Genomic DNA, 19,922 nt, shown 5'->3' on the forward strand with positions numbered 1-19,922 from the left:
GTAATGCTGCCCCCCACAGGTAATAGGTAAATACTTTATCTCATGTTAGACTCTCAAAGAGGTTGGTGGAATGGAGGAACTTAATCACAGCTTTGTCCACTAAATGCGAGTAACTGCCCTCAGAAACTATTGACCTAAAAGAAAACTCAGTCAATCCACAGTCTGACAAATCTTTAAACAATTTCCGCCTATCACTAGAATACATAGGACAGCACATTAAAACATGATGAACACTTTCCAACTGACCACACTGACACAACCCGTCTGGATGTTTTCCAATCACTTTTAAATATGCTGCCAACCCACAATGCCCCAGTCTCAATCTAATCAATCTGACTCGATCCTTACGACAGGATGAGGAGAGGAGTCTCTTATTTTTAATCGAAGGCTGACACATAAAATAGTGCCGCCCTACCGACTCACTCTCCCACTGCTTTTGCCACTTCTCATCACTCAACTCTTTAAAAAATACTATAGCAATCAACCTTTCCCAAAGGGATATTAGCATCAACTTTATTTTTCAGAAGGGACTCTTCTACCAATGAATCTGAGATCTCATCACCTAAAACGCCAGAGTGCCCCCAAGTGAAGGTTACGCAACAGTTCTTCTTCTTCTATGCCTTTCTTTTATTTTATATCGAGTTAGTTTACTTGCTGTGGCTTGTCTGTATTATCGCCACCTATTGGGCTGGAGTGTAGATGTAAGTGAAAACCTTACTGAAGTGAGCGAGTTCATCATAACCAGTTTCTACAGGCAACAACTCAAAAACTATAAATTAAAATGTATTTATATAGCGCCAAATCGCAGTATTAGTCACCCCAACGTGCTTCACAAAGCAAACGCAATGGCAACAGGGTAAAAGGAAAAACTCCCTCAGGCATCTGTTTTGGATTATCAGAAGAAACCTCAAGCAGACCAGGCTCAGTGGGGCAACCATCTGCTCTGGCCACACTACCAATAACAAATGAACACATTTTGAAAAACTACAACAAAGAATCGTCAAACATGCAACCAGTTATACAAAGAATCAACCAGAAACCAGGGAGGTAATGGTGTGGTTAAGGTGTTGGGCTTGAGTCCAGAAGATCATGGGTTCAAATCCCTGCCTGACTGGAAAATCACTAAGGCCTTTAATCCCCTATTGTACTGAGCGCCTTGTATATGAATGTGAGGCATAATTGTAAAGCGTTTTGATGGAAAAGCACTATATAAATGTAGTCCATTTACTGTATGGACTGTAGTCCAAACTGATTCCCCCCCCCCCACACACACACACACAGACACACACATACCTTCCTCGAGGCCCCACCAGCCCCGCGGAAGGCATGGCCAATTCACACAATCACACTGTAAACCCAAACAAGTTAGCAAAACTCAAAAATATTGAGGTAATCAATTGCCACAAAATTTTTGAGTTCATAAACTTATAGGTCAATTATAACTTAAAAGATCCGAATATATGCTACTTGTACCTCATGATTACAATTATATTAAAGTGTTTATTAAAATCTCTTTGGCTGTTCCCTTGTTTTGTTTTGAAGCACATTTAAACAGAAGTGAATGAAGTGGGATCACACTGTTTCAATTTCACATTAAAAGCCCACGGTCAGCTCAAGGTCTGTACGTGTACCAGCATGTGCGTTGCTTTCTTGTGAGCAAACAAATAAATTACTTTAATTAAAAAAAAATCTGCACTCTAAGAAATAAAATGTTGAATTTAATTGATAAAGTTAAGGTAACTTTTTTTCACATAACTTTGTCAATTAAGTGCAACACAATATGGGGATTTAAGTAATAATGTTTCATTTGATTTAATTAATGTCAATGACAATGTTGTTTTGCACTTAATTAACGATGTTATGTGGAAAAAGTTACCTTAACTTTATCAATTAAATTCAACATTTTATGCCTAAGAGTGTATGTTTCATTTCTAAGAGTGTGTATAAGCATTCATGTATAAAATATGAAACACACATAAACCACAGGCTACAAAACTATGACACCAATTATATTTGTTTTAGAACTACAGTGTTCATTGTAACACATTTTGTCTGGTAAGTTGCTGAATTCCTTATTTGCATAATTGCAGCATAATTACTCTGTTGCTGAACATGTTTTATGTCTTCTTTTATTGTTTTCAGTGGGAGGTCCTACACTGAAATTGAAATGGTGCTTTGCCACCACCTAATGGCCGGTTTGGTAAAGTATGAAATGTTAAAACAAAACAACAAAAAACTAATTTCTTTCCCTCACTGTATTTTTTTGCTATGAAACATCTGTGCTACTTAAATGGGTTCTATTTTTGTCCTTTTACATTTAAGTCTCACAATTCTCAGTGTGCATGTACAGTTTTACGAACATCAAAATGCAGGACTGAAATGTCTCATTTTAGGTCACTATGATGTAAAACATATTTATACTTAGAGACACACCCACCAAGCCGGTACAAGCTCTGTGCACCACAATCCAGATGTAAATGTTTTCCAGAAATTACCAGCGATTTCCCATTTTAGAATGTATTACTATTTACATCAGACCTTTGGCTAGATTTTCAAGGCTCAGTCAGGGACTGGAGGGTGCCCAGTTTGGTGACCTCAGAGTTGCATCTCTGCTTTTTGCAGATGATGTGATTCTGTTGGTTTCATCAGACAGTGACCTCCGATGCACTTTGGGCAGGTTTGAGGTCCAGTGTGAAAAGACTGAGATGAGAATGAGCACCTCCAAATCTAAGACCATGGTCCTCAGTCAGAAAAGGATGGACTGTCCCGTTTGGATCAGGGGAGAACTGCTGCCCAGAGTGGAGGAATTTAAGTATCTCTGGGTCTTGTCGATAGATGGACTGGAGCTAATGTCATGTTTGCTTTCTTTAAGGCCATGCTTCTCAAATAACTAACCCTTGCATGATGTATCATGAAGATAACCAATGAAAGCATAATAAAGTATGTCAGTTTGTGTTTAATGTACTGGAACATAAGGATTGGGTCATTTGTTTTATGCATGAATTATTTTTTCCTTCTTCCTCTTCTACACCTGCTAGTTTTTGCTTTTTTCCCCTAGTGGTTCCTATATAGACAGTGTGCGAGTGTCAAATGAACAATTTTGAATGTGATAACACCCATTTAGGGTGGCTGAGTGGTTAGTACTGATACCTCAGAGCTAAAAAGCCATGGGATCGCTTCCTGGCCTTTCTGTGTGGAGTTTGCATGCTCTCCCCGTGTCTACGTGGGTTTCCTCAAATAAAAAAAAACATGCTTATTTAGAGTCTGCTTCTTTCTCTGCCCCTGACCAAGGCAGCGTCTCTACATCTGGAGTTGGTCCCTGGGTGCTGGACTGTGGCTGCCCACTGCTCCTAGTGGTTGGATTGTGTCTAACTATAATTAGGATGGGTTACATACAGAGGACAAATTTCACTCTATGTACTGTGTTTCCAATGACAGATAAAGGAAATTATTATTATTAGATAGTGTTATCTGACTGGCTCATACTTGCAATGTACAACACTGAGACTGTTCTTAAGCCATACGTCTTCAGACTATCCAGTAAGCCTGAGTGTTTGCATGGAACTTTGGTGAGATCCACTGAATTAAAATAATGCTGCTCTACAAGTGTTATTTTATTTCAGCCCAACAATAGAAATTCCAAGCTGTATAGGGAGGTGAGAACACATGTTCTGATGGTCCGAATGATAAACAAGGTGAGATTGGGGTTGGCAATCTGGCTCGAGTCGGATTCATTCTGGATTGCTATCTAGTTGGATAGCATTCAGACCTGTTTTTCAAATCCGGTTCATCCTACACACGCATCCAGACTCAATCTGGCTCAAACTGAATTCTTTCTTTTCTTGCATTGTGATCCTTCTCCTTTTTATTTGGCCATGAGGTTCTTTATCTTGCCATGGCAATGGCTTGCCGTCTTCTCATACCCATGTCCTGCTACTGCGGCAGTGATGTCCTCAAATACTTTCGGGTTTCGATAATTCCATCTAATTTGTTTTGTGTTTCCTGGTCTCCAGATGCTTCTGCGGTCCTCTGCAGCTACTACCAAAGACAAGCAAGATGCTATACAATGTTGGGCAAAGTTAACGTCATACTTTGGTTTGCGCCCACGACCTGAATGCTGACCCCACAAACACAGAAGTATGACATCAAGATCCCCGAGCTAATCAAGCCACATTTGCAAATCTGGCTCAAATATAGGGTGAGCCAGGTACTGGGTTGAAAATAATCTGGTTTATATCTAAATAGCACTGTTCAGCTAAAACCGGATTGCAAATCTCAATCCGAACACGGGCACAGACAGACAAATTCATTTCCACACACACTTACAGTCAGTTTAAAGATTCCAATTCACCTAATCTGCATGCCTTTGGAAGTGAGAGGAAATCAAAGCATCTGGAGCAGGGGTGGGCAACTTGTTCCAGAAAGGGCCAAGAGGGTGCAGGTTTTCTTTGCAGCCACTGACTCCACCAGGTGATTTCACTGATTAATATCACTTTGAGCAGATGGAATGAGTTAATCAGTGAAATCACCTGGTGGAATCAGTGGCTACAAAGAAAACCTGCACCCTCTTGGCCCTTTCTGGAACAAGTTGCCCACCCCTGATCTGGAGGGAGCCTACATGAACAAGCAAACTCCAAACAAACAGGACCAGGTCAGAATCGAACCTGGGATTTTCTCACTGTGAGGTAATAGTGTTAACCACTGTTCCGCCTGTGCCTTAGAATAAATCTCAATATTTTGTATATTTTACACTGTAAGAGTGAGTCAGATAACACCAGAGTTCACACTTTCAAAAGTGTTAACAGAAGCAAGGTTTTTATGGTAACCTATTTTGTTCAATTAACTCTGAGGGGTGTTAAATGTGCAGTTTCATATTTGCTATCCAGATCGAATAGAGCCTCAAACTAGTTTTTTTTTTTTCTTAAAATAAGTAAATAATCCTGAGGGATTAATAATAATAATAATAACAATAATAATAATAATAACTTGCTGTGTGGAAGCACAGCAGTCTGGTGATATCCAAGTGAAATCAGCCGGTAGTCGGTCATTTTTCGTCTACCTGGGTGGCGTGGAGTAGGAGGTAACGATAATGAGAGAATCCAATGAGAGTGCTCCAAACAGCCCTGCCTCCCGCTGAACCAGCGCGCCAGATTGTATGTGTGCGCGTGAGTGCCGGGGGTGTCCTTAAAGAGGTTCGCCGACCACACGGCACAGACTTTCCCGATTGCAGAATCACCGAGATGAAGAGCAGCGCCAACCCGGCACCATGCGCTCCAGGCTCCCAGGCACCGCCTGCCTACTGCGACTTATAGCGCTCTGCATCCTCCTCTCGCACACTGCAGCTTATTTTGGGTCAGCAAGATTTCATTTTTGCAACTTTGTTGTTTCAGCAGCAACGACCGTCTTCTATCCAAATTACGCACGCGTAATTACGCGCAAACTGTTGCGCTGCACTGCCACTTCCAGTTTAATATGTTTCAATCAGAACATTTTTGTGCGTATTTTGTTTTGAAAAACCATTTGCAGTTTAATATTTAACTTAAATAAATTATATTTGGAACCTGATTAATTACAAAAACAGCTGCTTTATCATAAGACAAGCGAAATACAGCGCAAAATGACCATTGTATTCGTTTTTTATTTTATTTATTTTTACATATCTGTTTCTTCCACCAGGCTTATTGTGTGTCCTCTCTGTTTTTCCTTTCCATTTCAAGGCTGACAGGTCGGGAACCTTTGGTGTTTTTACCAGGTCCGTTTTCCAGTGAAGCTCCCACAGGAAAGGCTCACTTGAAGCAGTGCGAGCAGATGACTCTGACCAGGCGGCAGAAGAAGCTGTGCCGCAGAGAACCCGGTTTGGCCGAGACGCTGCGGGAGTCGGTGCGCCTCAGTCTGCTGGAGTGCCGGTACCAGTTCAGGAACGAGCGCTGGAACTGCAGCCTGGACGGTCGAGGAAGCCTTCTGAAGAGAGGTAAGGTTTTCATTTTCAGCCTGGCTTTTAAAAATTGTCCTCTAAAATATCTCAGACCTGAGAAGTGAGTTCAACAGGAAGATGATTACCTTAAATCAGTTAAGGTCAGATAGCTCAAATAATTCAGGTATTAAAAAAGTATTTGAATTTCATAAAATTAACTTGATTTGTGTTACATTCACTCATATAACCTACTGAAGCAATAAAGTGGTTGGAATTTATTCACAATATGTTGCATATCTGACCTATTAAATATATCTGAATGAAGTAACATAAACGTAAATATGCTTTTGTCAATTCCATGGAGTTTATGCGTTGACAGGTTTTATGTCCAGATGACCTTTTCCATGCTGTTTATGTTTTTAAGTCTTATTAGGGGTCATTTGTTTTTGTGTCTTCAGTCAAATGTCAGATCAGTCAAATGTCCTGTTACACACTCTAAAAAATGTCTCAATGAGAAAAAAATGATGTAACAATTTGTAAAGATTTAAGTTATTTTGACTTAACAAGAGAAGTCTTGTGGCAGTTGAAAGTTGAAACAACTAAGTTGAAATAACTTTAAAAAATTGATGCATGTTACATCAATTTTTCTTGTTGAGACAACTGTTCCTTTTTCAGAGTGTACCTATTCACACCTGACCAAATGCAGGAATAAAACCAGCAACCTTTTTTTTAGTACCATCCATTTCTCTCATTAAGAGTATTCTCTCAGTTTTAAGATCTTTTAAACATTATTTAATAATTTTCTCTTTTTGCTGTTTTATTGTTTTTGTTTGTTTGATTATGTGCAAATTAATTAATTCCATCCAAATTAAGTTAGAAGTTGGTGTAAATATTACTTAATTTGGATCAACATAATAAATTTGAGTGTTACCAACTGAACACTTCTTTTTAAGTTTGGTTCAACACTTCTCTTTTTTTTCAATGTACTAGTAGGTCATTGGATTAATTCCTGCCTATACCTCTGTGTGCCACAATATCCTTCAGCAAGAGATTAAACACAAAATTGCCCCCAGTTCCCCATTGCAGAGTTACACTCAAAGAAGAATGTTGTTGGACCAACTTAAAAAGTGTTTAAAATGCTTCAATTTGTAACACTGAAACGAATTAGGTTGATCTGAATTAACATATCAAGTAATATTTATACCAACTTGTTAATTTATTCAGACAAACAATTCATTTGATTTTGCCACAAGTCATTTTTGTTTGTTTGCTTGTTTGTTTTTGGGTTTGGTTGTTTATTTGTTTTTATTAAATAATTTAAAAGTGTTGCAGAAATGTTCTGAATAATTGCAAAATCCTTCAAACTATTAAGTTTCACATATTAAGTGAAAAACAAATTATTTAACACTAATCTAAGTTTACTGCACTTTATTAGGATAAATTTGCATACTTTAATTACTTGATGTACTTTACTAGGATAAATTTGCATACTTCAATTATTTGAGTTATCTAAACTTAAAGGGTTTAAGGCAATCGGTTTTGTCAAATCAACTGAGTTGCACTAACTTATCACACTGAAAAAAGTGAAACAGTGCACTTCATTCAAAGTACTTATTTACATTGGTCTAATGGAAAATTGTGGTTTCCAGTTTAAATCTGCTGGAATCACTTTACAAAATCATAAATATACATTGTGAGAAACTAAAATAATTCGCTGTAACAAATTACATCAATTTTTTTAAGTTGATCCAAAGTAGCATTTTTTCAGTGCAGGTTTTACAGTGCAGCAAACCTCTCAAATACTAAAAAATACAGCTTCATAGTTCTACGCTTTCTAATTTCTGTTTCCAGAGATTCAGATGATACTTCATGTGTAATTCTGGGTATTTCTGATGACTAAGCTGTATAGGTATTAGACTGTGCAATCTGATGGTGATCACAACAACATTTATGACATTTGAAAAACATTTATTTATAAATCACAGGTGAGCAATCTCATATTATTTCAAAGTGAGGTGCCAATTTATCAACCAACAGGATGCTTTAATTAATGTTTCACTATAAATATGAGTCTAAATATGTCTAAAAGTACTTTATCCTTGTTTTTTCCTGATATAGATGGTCACTTCATTATATTTCCAACAATGTGTCATAACAAAAGAATCGCAGAGAGGAAATCGCAATAAAACAAAGACAGGAACGTTAAAATTTAAAACAAAATGTAATTTCCAATATAATGACCACAAAATGAAAACAGACATGAGATCTGCCCGGCAGCAGTCCCACAGCTCATAAAAAAAAAATCAGCTAACTAATCATAAATCACAGAAAACCAATTTGAAAGAAAACAGGAAATGTTGGATCTCAGCAGGCAGATTTAAATTAAGAGCAATATTTGTCAATTTTCCTCACTGCATCTGTTTTGATAAGATAGAAATCACCTTCAAAAGTGACACGTGAACTCTTCGGTGTCAAACCTGACAAGTTTGTTCAACTCAAACAGGCTGCGGAAACCAGTTAAGTTAACTCAAATAATTTAAGCAATTTTTTTTTAAATCAATTGAAATGAACTGTGTTGATTCATGTTGAATTACCTTAAATGTAAAGAGAGAATAGTATTTATTTTGGTGACTGTTTTGCAGGCATGTTTCTCACATGCACACATGCCAGCTCATTTAAAATATTGCATGTGATCAGATTCATCTGTCGTTCTCACAGCTGATGGAGTTTTGAATGCAAGAACTAGAAGGTAAAGTTGTGCCGCCACAAAGACCGAGTCGCCGTCAGCAAATACGTCAGACCTTTACCAAATCATAACCACAGTGTAAACAGTAATACACTCATGTGGACATTATGTCTCAGGGTATTTATCCACGTTTCTTACTTGGTGTGGGTGTCATAACTGCAGGGAAGCTAGGGAAAGTACTTTGTATCACAAGTAAGTAGTGTGTGTGTGTGTGTGTGTGTGTGTGTGTGTGTGTGTGTGTGTGTGTGTGTGTGTGTGTGTGTGTGTGTGTGTGTTTTTACTTTTGAAGAAAAAAGGCAAGTTGTGGCAGTATTGTGCACTGACGATTGAAAATGCTCAAAATATGCAACAAACAGCACAGAGCAGCTGTAATTATTATACATTGTCATTCAGCGACTTTACTATTACATTTAACATGTTAGCTTGGAGATTTTAGTTTATTTGAGAAGATTTGTAGGGGAGGTGAAGGTCTAGTGGTTAAGCGTTGGGCTTGAGACCAGAGGATCCTCGGTTCAAATCCCAGCCTGACTAGAAAATCACAAAGGGCCCTTGGGAAACGTCCTTAATCCCTGACTTGTTCCCGGTGTGTAGTGAGCACCTTGTATGGCAGCACCCTCACATCGGGGTGAATGTGAGTCATTATTGTAAAGTGGTTTGAGTGTCTGATGCAGATAGAAAAGCGCAATATAAATGCAGTCCATTTACTATTTATTTGTAGTCAGAATTTTGAATTTACAAGAATGGCACAGAATTGAAAATAAGCAGAAAATAATCCAAACTTGCATCAGTGCTAGAATTATGAAACTAGTGTAACCTCATTACCACAACACTGGGTGGACTGTCTCAATTATATATATATATATATATATATATATATATATATATACACATATATATATATATACACACACACGAGGTCTGTCCATAAAGTATAGGTCCTTTTTATTTTTTTTCAAAAACTATATGGATTTCATTCATATGTTTTTACGTCAGACATGCTTGAACCCTCGTGCGCATGCGTGAGTTTTTCCACGCCTGTCGGTGACGTCATTCGCCTGTGAGCACTCCTTCTGGGAGGAGTCGTCCAGCCCCTCGTCGGAATTCCTTTGTCTGAGAAGTTGCTGAGAGACTGGCGCTTTGTTTGATCAAAATTTTTTCTAAACCTGTGAGACACATCGAAGTGGACACGGTTCGAAAAATTAAGCTGGTTTTCGGTGAAAATTTTAACGGCTGATGAGAGATTTTGAGGTGATACTGTCGCTTTAAGGACTTCCCACGGAGCGAGACGTCGTGCAGCGCTCCCAGGTGCCGTCGTCAGCCTGTTTCAAGCTGAAAACCTCCACATTTCAGGCTCTATTGATCCAGGACGTCGTGAGAGAACAGAGAAGTTTCAGAAGAAGTCGGTTTCAGCATTATATCCAGATATTCCACTGTTAAAGGAGATTTTTTTTTTAATGAAAGACGTGCGGACGGGTCCGCGCGTCAGGATGCAGCCGGCGCGGTGCGGCGGCACAGGAAAAACACCTCCGTGTTGATAACCATTTGTAAAATCCAGGTGGCTTTTTGATGGCTTTCAGTGGAGTGAGTATATGAGAAATTGTTTAACAGCTGGACATGTTCCAACTTGTCCTTAAGGCTTCCAACGGAGGTGTTTTTCCTGTGGCGGAGTGTCGCGGCGGCTGCGAGCCGACGCTGCAATCCGCCCGCACGTCTTTCATTAAAAAAATCTCCTTTAACAGTGGAATATCCGGATAAAATGCTGAAACCGACTTCTTCTGAAACTTCTCTGTTCTCTCACGACGTCCTGGATCAATAGAGCCTGAAATGTGGAGGTTTTCAGCTTGAAACAGGCTGACGACGGCGCCTGAGAGCGCTGCACGACGTCTCGCTCCGTGGGAAGTCCTTAAAGCGACAGTATCACCTCAAAATCTCTCATCAGCCGTTAAAATTTTCACCGAAAACCAGCTTAAATTTTCGAACCGTGTCCACTTCGATGTGTCTCACAGGTTTAGAAAAATTTTTGATCAAACAAAGCGCCAGTCTCTCAGCAACTTCTCAGACAAAGGAATTCCGACGAGGGGCTGGACGACTCCTCCCACAAGGAGTGCTCACAGGCGAATGACGTCACCGACAGGCATGGAAAAACTCACGCATGCGCACGAGGGTTCAAGCATGTCTGATGTAAAAACATATGAATGAAATCCATATAGTTTTTGAAAAAAATAAAAAGGACCTATACTTTATGGACAGTCTTCGTATAGTGCCAGAAAGTATTCAGTGCTTCACTTTTTTCACATTTTATGTTTCAGCTTTATTCCAAAATGGATGAAATTCATTTTTTCTCCAAATTCTACACACAATACCCCATAATGATGATGTGAAAAAAATGTTTTTGAGATTATTGCAAATTTATTAAAAATGAAAAAAAAGAAGAAATTGCATATACATAAGTATTCACAGCCTTTGCCATGAACCTCAAAATTGAGCGTCCTGTTTCCACTGATCCTTGAGATGTTTCTACAGCTTAATTGAATCTGGGGAAAGGTACAGAAACATTTCTGCTGCTTTGAAGGTCCCAGTGAGCACAATGGCCTTCGTCATCTGTACATGGAAGAAGTTTGGATCCACCAGGACTCTTCCTAGAGCTGGCCGCCCATCTAAACGGAGCGATCAGGGAGAAGGACCTTGGTCAGGGAGGTGACCAAGAACCTGATGGTCACTCTGTCAGAGGACCAGCATTCCTCTACACAGGAAATTTTGCTGAATAAAATATACTCTGCCAGGATAACATGTGGTCCCAGTCTAAATAGAGTAAAATACACCCTATTATAGAGTGAAATCAGCTCTACAGTCTTGTCAAATCAAGTGTTTCTACTCCAATAAGAGTTGATGTTACAGTGTGATAGAGTTGATTTAGCACTGTGATAGAGTACATTTAACTCAATTTGGACTGGGACCAAATGTTATCCCAGCAGAGTAAATTTTACTTTGCAAAATTTACTGTGTATGGAGAGAGGAGAACCTTCCAGAAGGAAAACCATTGCTACAGCAATACATCAATCAGGCCTGTATGGTAGAGTGGCCAGACGGAAGCAACACCTTAGTAAAAGGCACCTGAAGGACTCTCAGACCATGAGAAACAAAATGATCTGGTCTGATGAGACAAAAATTGAAGTCTCTGGTATGAGTGCCAGGCGTCATGTTTGGAGAAAACAAGGCACCATCCCTACAGTGAAGCATGATGGTGGCAGCATCATGCTGTGGGGATGTTTTTCAGAGGCAGGAACTGGGAGACTAGTCAGGATTGAGGGAAAGATGAATGCAGCAATGTACAGAGACATCCTGGATGAAAACCTGCTCTAGAGTGTTTTTGACCTCAGACTGGGGCGACGGTTCGTCTTTCAGCAGGACAATGACCCTAAACACACAGCCAAGATATCAAAGTAGTGGCTTCAGGACAACTCTGTGAATGTCCTTGAGTGGCCCAGTCAGAGCCCAGACCTGAAACTGATTGAACATCTCTGGAGCACCGACGCTCCCCATCCAACCTGATGGAGCTTGAGAGGTTCTGCAAAGAGGAATGAGCAAAACTACCCAAAGATAGGTGCCCCAAGCTTGTGGCATCATATTCAAGAAGACCTGAGGCTGAAATTGCTGCCAAAGGTCCATCAACAAAGTAATGAGCAAAAGGTGTGAATACTTATGTACAAGTGATTTTAGATTATTATTTTTAATAAACTTGGAAAAATAAAAAATAAACTTCTTTCATTTTGTCATTATGGGGTGTTGTGAGTAGAATTTTGAGGAGAAAATATGAATTTACTCTATTTTGGAATAAGGTCATGACATAGCAATGTGGAAAAAGTGAAACGCTGTGAATACTTTCCAGATGCACTATATATATATATATATATATATATATATATATATATATATATATATATAATATTTGATCATATTGTATGAAAAACAGAAAAAAGGGGAAATTTCACACTTTTATAGTTATCTTTACAATGAAAGTGTGTTAAGAAATTTGTTCTAGTAGTCTATGATGACTTTTTCACCTTTTTTCAGCATCATTATATGCAAATATTGCTGTTTTGTGCTTGTCCCACAACCAGACTTTTGATCTTCAATGATAAAAATTAATGGTAAAAAAAACGTTTTTTCTAATGTTTTAAAATATCAGTAAAATAATCAAAACATAACTGGGGTATTCAATGTCATACAACTGTTGTGATTTTATTAAACAAAATGTAGTTGTCCCACACTATTGCTGTAATTTCCACCACAACACTGTAATGTCCCTTTAAACAATTTGTATGAAAGATTGTTTGGGTAGTTTCTATGGAGATAAACAGTGACATCAGAGCACATGTATATAGCGCCAAATCACAACAAACAGTTGCCCCAAGGCGCTTTATATTGTAAGGCAATGGTGTGGTGGAAATTACATTTACAGGGCCAATAGTGCCCGTAGTTAAAGAATCACCCATATATATATATATATATATAATGCTTATTACCCATACTGTTTTCTTTTTGTTCTGTAATTTCACCATTGAAGACTGTGGCTCAGTTGGTAGAGCAGATCATCTACAAACCAGAAGGTCATACTATCATTTCCTCACAGCTTCTGTGTGGCAAAAGGGGAGGATATACTTAGATCTATTAGGGCAGTCTGTTATTTTGCTCATTTAAAGCTGCAGTGTGCAGGATTTATGGGTGTTTATCGGCAGAAAGGGAATAATCATCTGTGCTTTAATGTGTAATTGACCGTAACAACAAATCAATGTGTTTTACTGAGCTTATAGAATGAAACCTTCATATGTATGTGGGAGCTTGCCCGCTCAGAGGACACCACATTGCACCACCAGGTTTATACAGTAGCCCAAAAGGGACATATTTACTCCATGTTTTGCATTTTGCATTGTGACCGAAAGACTGTGGAATAAAGGAGAGGAATCGATGGTTGTTCCCATATACATGGTCGCCAGTTTGCAAGGGTGACTTACAAGTTTTGGAATCCTTATTATATCTTTGTAACACGGGGGAATTGTTCAATTTTTTTAATCATGAAAAAAAGACAAGGGACCTTGAATCCCTGTCACCAAAGTAGTGAAAATGTGAATGGAAACAATAGCCTAATGCAAGCCGCAGTCTCACCACTAGATGACACTAATGACACTAAATCCGACACAGTGTAGTTTTCAGTCAATTTAACACAAATTAAGCAAATTTGTTTTGTTTTTCTCTTAATATGTGTTCTGTGGTTGAATCATTTGCATGAAGTAGTTGTTCTTAAATGGTTTGAGGGAATTCGTTTCCTTCAAATGACTGAGTTGAACTCAGGTTTGACAGTGTAAATGGACTGCTTTTCCATCTGCATCAGACGCTCAAAGCGCTTTATAATAATGCCTCACATTCACCCCGATCTGAGGATGCTGCCATACAAAGTACTCACTATGCACCGGGAGCAACTAGGGGATTAAGGACCTTAGTGATTTTTCAGTCAGGCTGGGATTTGAACCGAGGATACTCTGGTCTCAAGCCCAACCGTTTAACCACTGGGACCATCACTTCCCCTAAAGTGTACTTTGTCCCGCCGTTGCTTTTTGCGATACTGCTTTAAATGGCATTATGGGGTCATTCCATTTGTGGGGATGATGCCAGATGCTCAAAAACCTCAAAAAAAAAAAAAAAGTTGCCTACTTTGATATTTTTGTGCGTGACCTGTTTGATAACATTTATTGATCTGTTTTACTCTGGGGGATTAAAAAGAAGCAGCTGTGTTATAAATCACCATATTGCACATGTACGCTGTAGGCCTGCTGTGCACAGATGTGCTAGGAAGGTCAAGGCTTTATGCATATGGATATCAGCATGCGTGGGATCAGGAACAGGTCAGCAAAGAGCTAATGAAGGACTACAGAGCCAAGAAATGTGGTGCGGTGAAAAGCACTTGAGCCCTGTGGTTATTTTTATCTTGGAAAAGCGTCCATTCCCAGAGGAAAAGGGTGGTGCGATTACTCACTTTCATCTGGGAAAATCCTGCCTAGTCAAAATAATAATTAATTGGATCAAAATATACCCTGGCGATGGCTCTGGGTGAAGCAAATAACAGTGCGCAACCAAAAAGAAAGGTCAGAAGAGATGTTATGACACAACAGTATGTATGCTGAGGCCGTGAGAGACAAAGTTTGGTAAATATATTTGTAATGGAGGCTTATTCAATGACACAAAAGATGCAGTATTTTGGTGACAGTCGGGGAGGGTCCCCTGGTCCTTGGGTCCCATGTTCCTATCCTCTTTATATTATGTAATGATGTATATTACAACCCCAAACTGATTTTAAAGTTCAGTTTACAAAAAAAATAAAAATGTGAGTATGTTGACATACACCATTAATCACCTGTAATTGTACTGTTGTCTATCAATCTGTTGATTTGAAAATCAACAACTAATGGTAATTCACCATTATTATTATTATTATTATTTTTTTTTTTTTTTTTTTTTAACTGTCACACATTTGCAACATAACTTACTTTAGTGCAACATATAGTCTACCATAAGTGCAAAAGCAACTTCAACATGCGCTCTTTAATACTAGGACTACTGGACCCTAGGACTTCTGGGAAGTTCCCGTGGCAGTCAATGGCAATTTTAGCTGAATTCTGTCACTTTTAAACAAATGACAGTGTATGCACAGTTGAGATAATCAGTCAACGGGTAATAAGCAAAGCTAAGGTTTTTTGGGGGGTTTTTTTTTTTTGAGTGGATTAGCTTTCCAGCTAACTTTGAAAACCTTTAGTGGAAAAATTAGCATGCACAATGTTTAGTTCCAACTAAAGCTAACTTTTTTGTGAGCGGATCAGCTAACTTTGAAAACCTTTAGTGGAAAAATTAGCTTGTATGAGTTCCAACTAAAACTAATGTTTTCATTAGAGGATTAGCTTTCCAACTAACTTAGAAAACCATTAGCAGAAAAATTAGCTTACACTAAGCTTAGTTCCAATAATTTTAAGTTAGCTAACTTTTTTTTAAAAAATTAAAGGTTGAAAGAAAATTGTACAAGCCCTAAACACATGCATGTTTGTTCCAGCCCAGTCTCACGTTTTTTATTTTGTTTTATTTTTTTGTTTGTTTTTTTTTTTTTTGTTTTGTTTTGTTTTTTGTCCTCCCGTCACGAAATGATTCAAATTTTCGTGACAGGGTTTTTTTTTTTATTAGATCACTATTACTAACCCCAGTCCTACCCTCAACCCTAACCTTAACCATAACCTAACCCTAATCCTAGCACTGGTACCACAGTCTCTTATACAAAGAGACTGGTAGTGTGTTTTTGATTTGAAAACATGGCTGCTATTGGTCCATCTGACACGTCGGCCGCTATTGGCTATCATGCCACGCTCTGTGATTGGCTGTGGTGTAACCGCTGAAAATGTAAGTTGGTTCCACTCCTCCAGAGACTGTGGTACCAGTGCTATGTTGTAAACACAGGCTGCAGCCAATCAGAGAGCGGTGTGTCTCAGCCTATCAGCAAAATGTCAGAATCCTGACTAAAAGTCACGTGACCAAATAACCCGATACCAACCCCTTTGCATTGGTTGGAGGAGTGGAACCAACTTACCCTACTCCTTCCCCTAACCCTAACCCCCACCGTGCTGCACTTTTAATTACGTGCAGCCATCACGGAATGAATTAGAATGAATTTGTTCTGCCATGATGAAAATTTTGCACTTTTCATGACAATATGATGAACCAATAGATTAATGTATAGTTTGTGCAGCTGAATCACGACAATCTGTGAGACTGGGTTGGTTTGTTCCTGTTGGAGCCTAAACACCAATCCAGCAGATTCCAAAGACAGTGGCCTGCCCGCTAGGGTTTGCATGGTAGAATTGCTGGGGAATTTTGTTTGTTGTAAACAAATGGTTTGTTGCTTCCTCTGGGTTTCTGACAGAAATTTAAAAAAGATCAAAATGCACGCGAGGAACCGAACCACATTTCAACGTCACGTCAAGGTCACACTGACGTTGGTTCAAGAAAAGGAGGATGACATTGGAGCTACATTGATATCATGTTGATTGACAAAAAAGTAATACAACTTAAAAGCAATGTTGGTACAACATAACCATACTCGTTCGGTTCAGCTAAATGTTTTAGCTGTTGTCAGTTTAGCGTTATCACAGTTAACTTTTCAGTTCAATGAGAGGCTGTCAAAGCTAACATTTAAGCTAGCTGCAGTCGCCACTGTCAAATAAAGCTAAGAGAACTGAAGCCTGTTTTTGTGTATTTTTCCAAAATGCCTTTCCCAGCATTCAAGGAGACCGCCTTCCTACTAGCCATGTCCTCTGCGGCTCTGACTCACGCACTCGCCAAAGCATGCAGCTCAGGCCGGATGGAGAGGTGCACGTGCGACGACTCCCCCGGCCTTCAGCATCGAGAAGCGTGGCAGTGGGGGGTCTGCGGCGACAACCTGAGATACAGCACCAAGTTTCTCAAGAAGTTTCTTGGCCAGAAGAGGGCCAGCAAGGACCTGAGGGCTCGGGTTGACGCCCACAACATCAACGTTGGAATTCGGGTAAGTGTGGCCAAAACAAACAAACAAACAAACACCTCATCAATTAAGTGACGTACAAAGGCAGCCACTGTTATCTTTGTCTCTTTATGTGAAGACGGCGCACATGTGACTGAAATGCACAGAAGCCATGAGCATCAACAAATGCAAATGCCCGAGCGTCTTTTAGCTCAATTAGCTGGGCTGCAATTTTACGTGACAGTTGTACCTCTGACACACTCCTGGTCCTTCAGATGATACAGAACTGTAATTCTGTAATTCTTGTCTGCGTAGTTTCATAGAACCAGACACACAAATGGCCCCCTCCTTATTTAGTGCAGTTGTTGCTGGTGGATACGGAGGCAGTGGGCGAGGCTGTGTAGCGCAGAGACCAGGCTGCTGGAGCCAGGTGTTCTCAGGCATGATAACGCTTGCTGCGCGGGGCCGACACCAAATTAAAGGTCTGGCGTCGAAGAGAACGATTATAACTGTGGCCTCTCTTTTTAATATACAAGCCAGCGTTTGTTGTTTTTTCCATATGCTGGATGGTCTTCCTCCTTATAAATCTTGCTAATGTTTGTAGCTACTTCAGAAATCGCAAACCCCCAGGGGGGATCCCTGTGTAGCTCACACCTCGGAAAAGCCTCGGCAGGAAGAGCTGAAGGCATCAACCTTCTTTATCGCGTTAAAGGTCTTCCTCACTTCACATTAGCACAGGAGGGGCCGAGACGAGGTCGGCGGTTGTGTTCACAAAAATCTGAAGTGGTTGACGTCCCCCATTCTCCAGGAAGGGTACTGTGAAACCCCCCGAGGGGGTTCATACCTGCAAAGGGAGGAATGAGCAGAACTTTTCAACCCAGAAGTTCCCTCTGGCTCACCCCTCCCTCTCAGAATAACCGATGAGCTACATGACCCGCGTGGCCACCGCTAAGACAAAAGGACTCTCATCACTGACCATCAGGTGAACTATTAACCCAAATCAACCGGCTCCATCACAAGCTGCTGCTACTTTTTCTTTTTTCTTTTTTGGCGCTTCTTGCACAGAAATTCTTATCAGTGTTTTCCATGAGCAGACATGTAGAGAGAGCGGGGTGGAGAGATTCCACCGTCTGCACTGTTTGTCACCTACGCCTCAGGCTCAAGCAGAAGGAGACAGACGGCGAGCTGGTTTCAACACAATCTGTTGTAGCTGTCCAAGTGAGCAATGTAAACTAGATGAAATACTGCATTCTGGACTGCCCCCTTCAATCCATTATGTCAAAAAAAAATTTTTTGACTGAGATGGGCTAAAGGCACACAGAGTGCCGACTGAAACCTCGCCCTTCTCCAACCCTGCAGGAAATTGTCTCACTCTGTCCAGACAGACCTCCCAGATAAGAGGCCAGGTAATGAATCAAACTGAGTGAAGTGACATCTCTCCATTTTTTTTTCTCTCTCTCTCTCAGGCGGTGAAGAGTGGGCTGAAAACAACCTGCAAATGTCACGGCGTATCCGGTTCGTGCGCCGTACGGACTTGCTGGAAGCAGCTGTCTCCTTTCCATGACACTGGCCGATTGCTTAAGTACCGGTATGACAACTCGGTGAGGGTGCTGAGTGTCACCAACGTGGCAACCGGGGAGACAGAGTTCGAGGGGCCCCGTCGTCACGGCCATAGCCTCCGTACTACCGACCTGGTCTACCTAGAGGACTCCCCCAGCTTCTGCAGACCCTCCCGCTACTCCCCGGGTACGGGTGGCCGGTCGTGCGCCAAAGACACCAGCTGTCAGAGTCTGTGCTGTGGACGCGGCTACAACACGGCCATGCGGCTCACTAGCTTGTCCTGCCATTGCCAGGTCCGCTGGTGCTGCCACGTGGAGTGTCAGACATGCGTCCGGGAGGAGGAGGTGTACACCTGCAAAAACGCATGAGCGGAAATGGAGAGCGTGTCGAGACTTGCAGACTCAATTAGAAAGAAAAGATTGGAAAAAATGTGGGTGAGAAAGAGGTTTCAGGTGGAACTCCATCATTTGTGACCTTTGTCAGCTCAGCGAGCTAACGTGGTGGAACTGTGATCTTCACAGATGTCCATGAGAGATAGACGTTATTCTGGGAGGAGCTGGAAGATTGAAATATTGAGGCTGTTTCTAAACTTTGCTGGATGCACTGAAATCTCACTTTTGTGGGAAGGACGGGACTAGATATTAAAACAGGTACTGGACCAGATATCTCCAGCAGAACAGCATCAAGGACTTTATTATGCTGTAACGGAGCTGACCCCTTCCATCTGATTATTTATTGTATCATTCACTGTGTGTGAGGAAAAGCTGCTTTATACTTTAACCCTCTTATAATCAAAGAATGCCATTAAGGCTAAAACAGCCTTAAAAGGAATCTGCCTGCCTGTCTTTCTGACTGCTGTGGTTTAAAAGTTCATTTCTGTGTAAAAAGCACTTATCTTTGTCTTGCTCCAGATATATAATTAACTAAACATATGTTCAACATGCCTAAATGTGATCACTGGAACTTTTGAGGGTCGACTGTTGCTATGATTACACATTGTAGCTACGTGCGTTTGTGGGGTTATTGTGTAAAGAAGCTGGTTTCAGTTGCTGTTATGGAAATTTCTATGTAAATCTCTGTGTGCCGCTTAATATGTTCTCAGTAGCACAAAAAGAAATGCACAGGGCTCCAAATAGTCAAACACTAAATGCTGTATCTAGAAA

At 40.3% G+C, this 19,922-nt stretch overlaps 1 protein-coding gene across 1 annotated transcript; it reads left to right on the forward strand.

Annotated features, from left to right (window-relative positions):
* Nucleotides 1-3: 3 nt before the first annotated feature.
* Nucleotides 4-19,639, forward strand: wnt9b (wingless-type MMTV integration site family, member 9B). The gene is made up of 5 exons (XM_034190484.1): nucleotides 4-19; nucleotides 2,650-2,812; nucleotides 5,718-5,971; nucleotides 16,979-17,244; nucleotides 18,666-19,639. Exons 1-5 carry the CDS (start codon nucleotides 4-6, stop codon nucleotides 19,125-19,127), a joined length of 1,161 nt encoding a protein of 386 aa, XP_034046375.1. The 3' UTR covers nucleotides 19,128-19,639.
* The last annotated feature ends 283 nt before the right edge of the window (nucleotides 19,640-19,922 follow it).

Source organism: Thalassophryne amazonica, chromosome 16, assembly GCF_902500255.1.
Source record: "Thalassophryne amazonica chromosome 16, fThaAma1.1, whole genome shotgun sequence".
Classification (NCBI taxonomy): Eukaryota; Metazoa; Chordata; class Actinopteri; order Batrachoidiformes; family Batrachoididae; genus Thalassophryne; species Thalassophryne amazonica.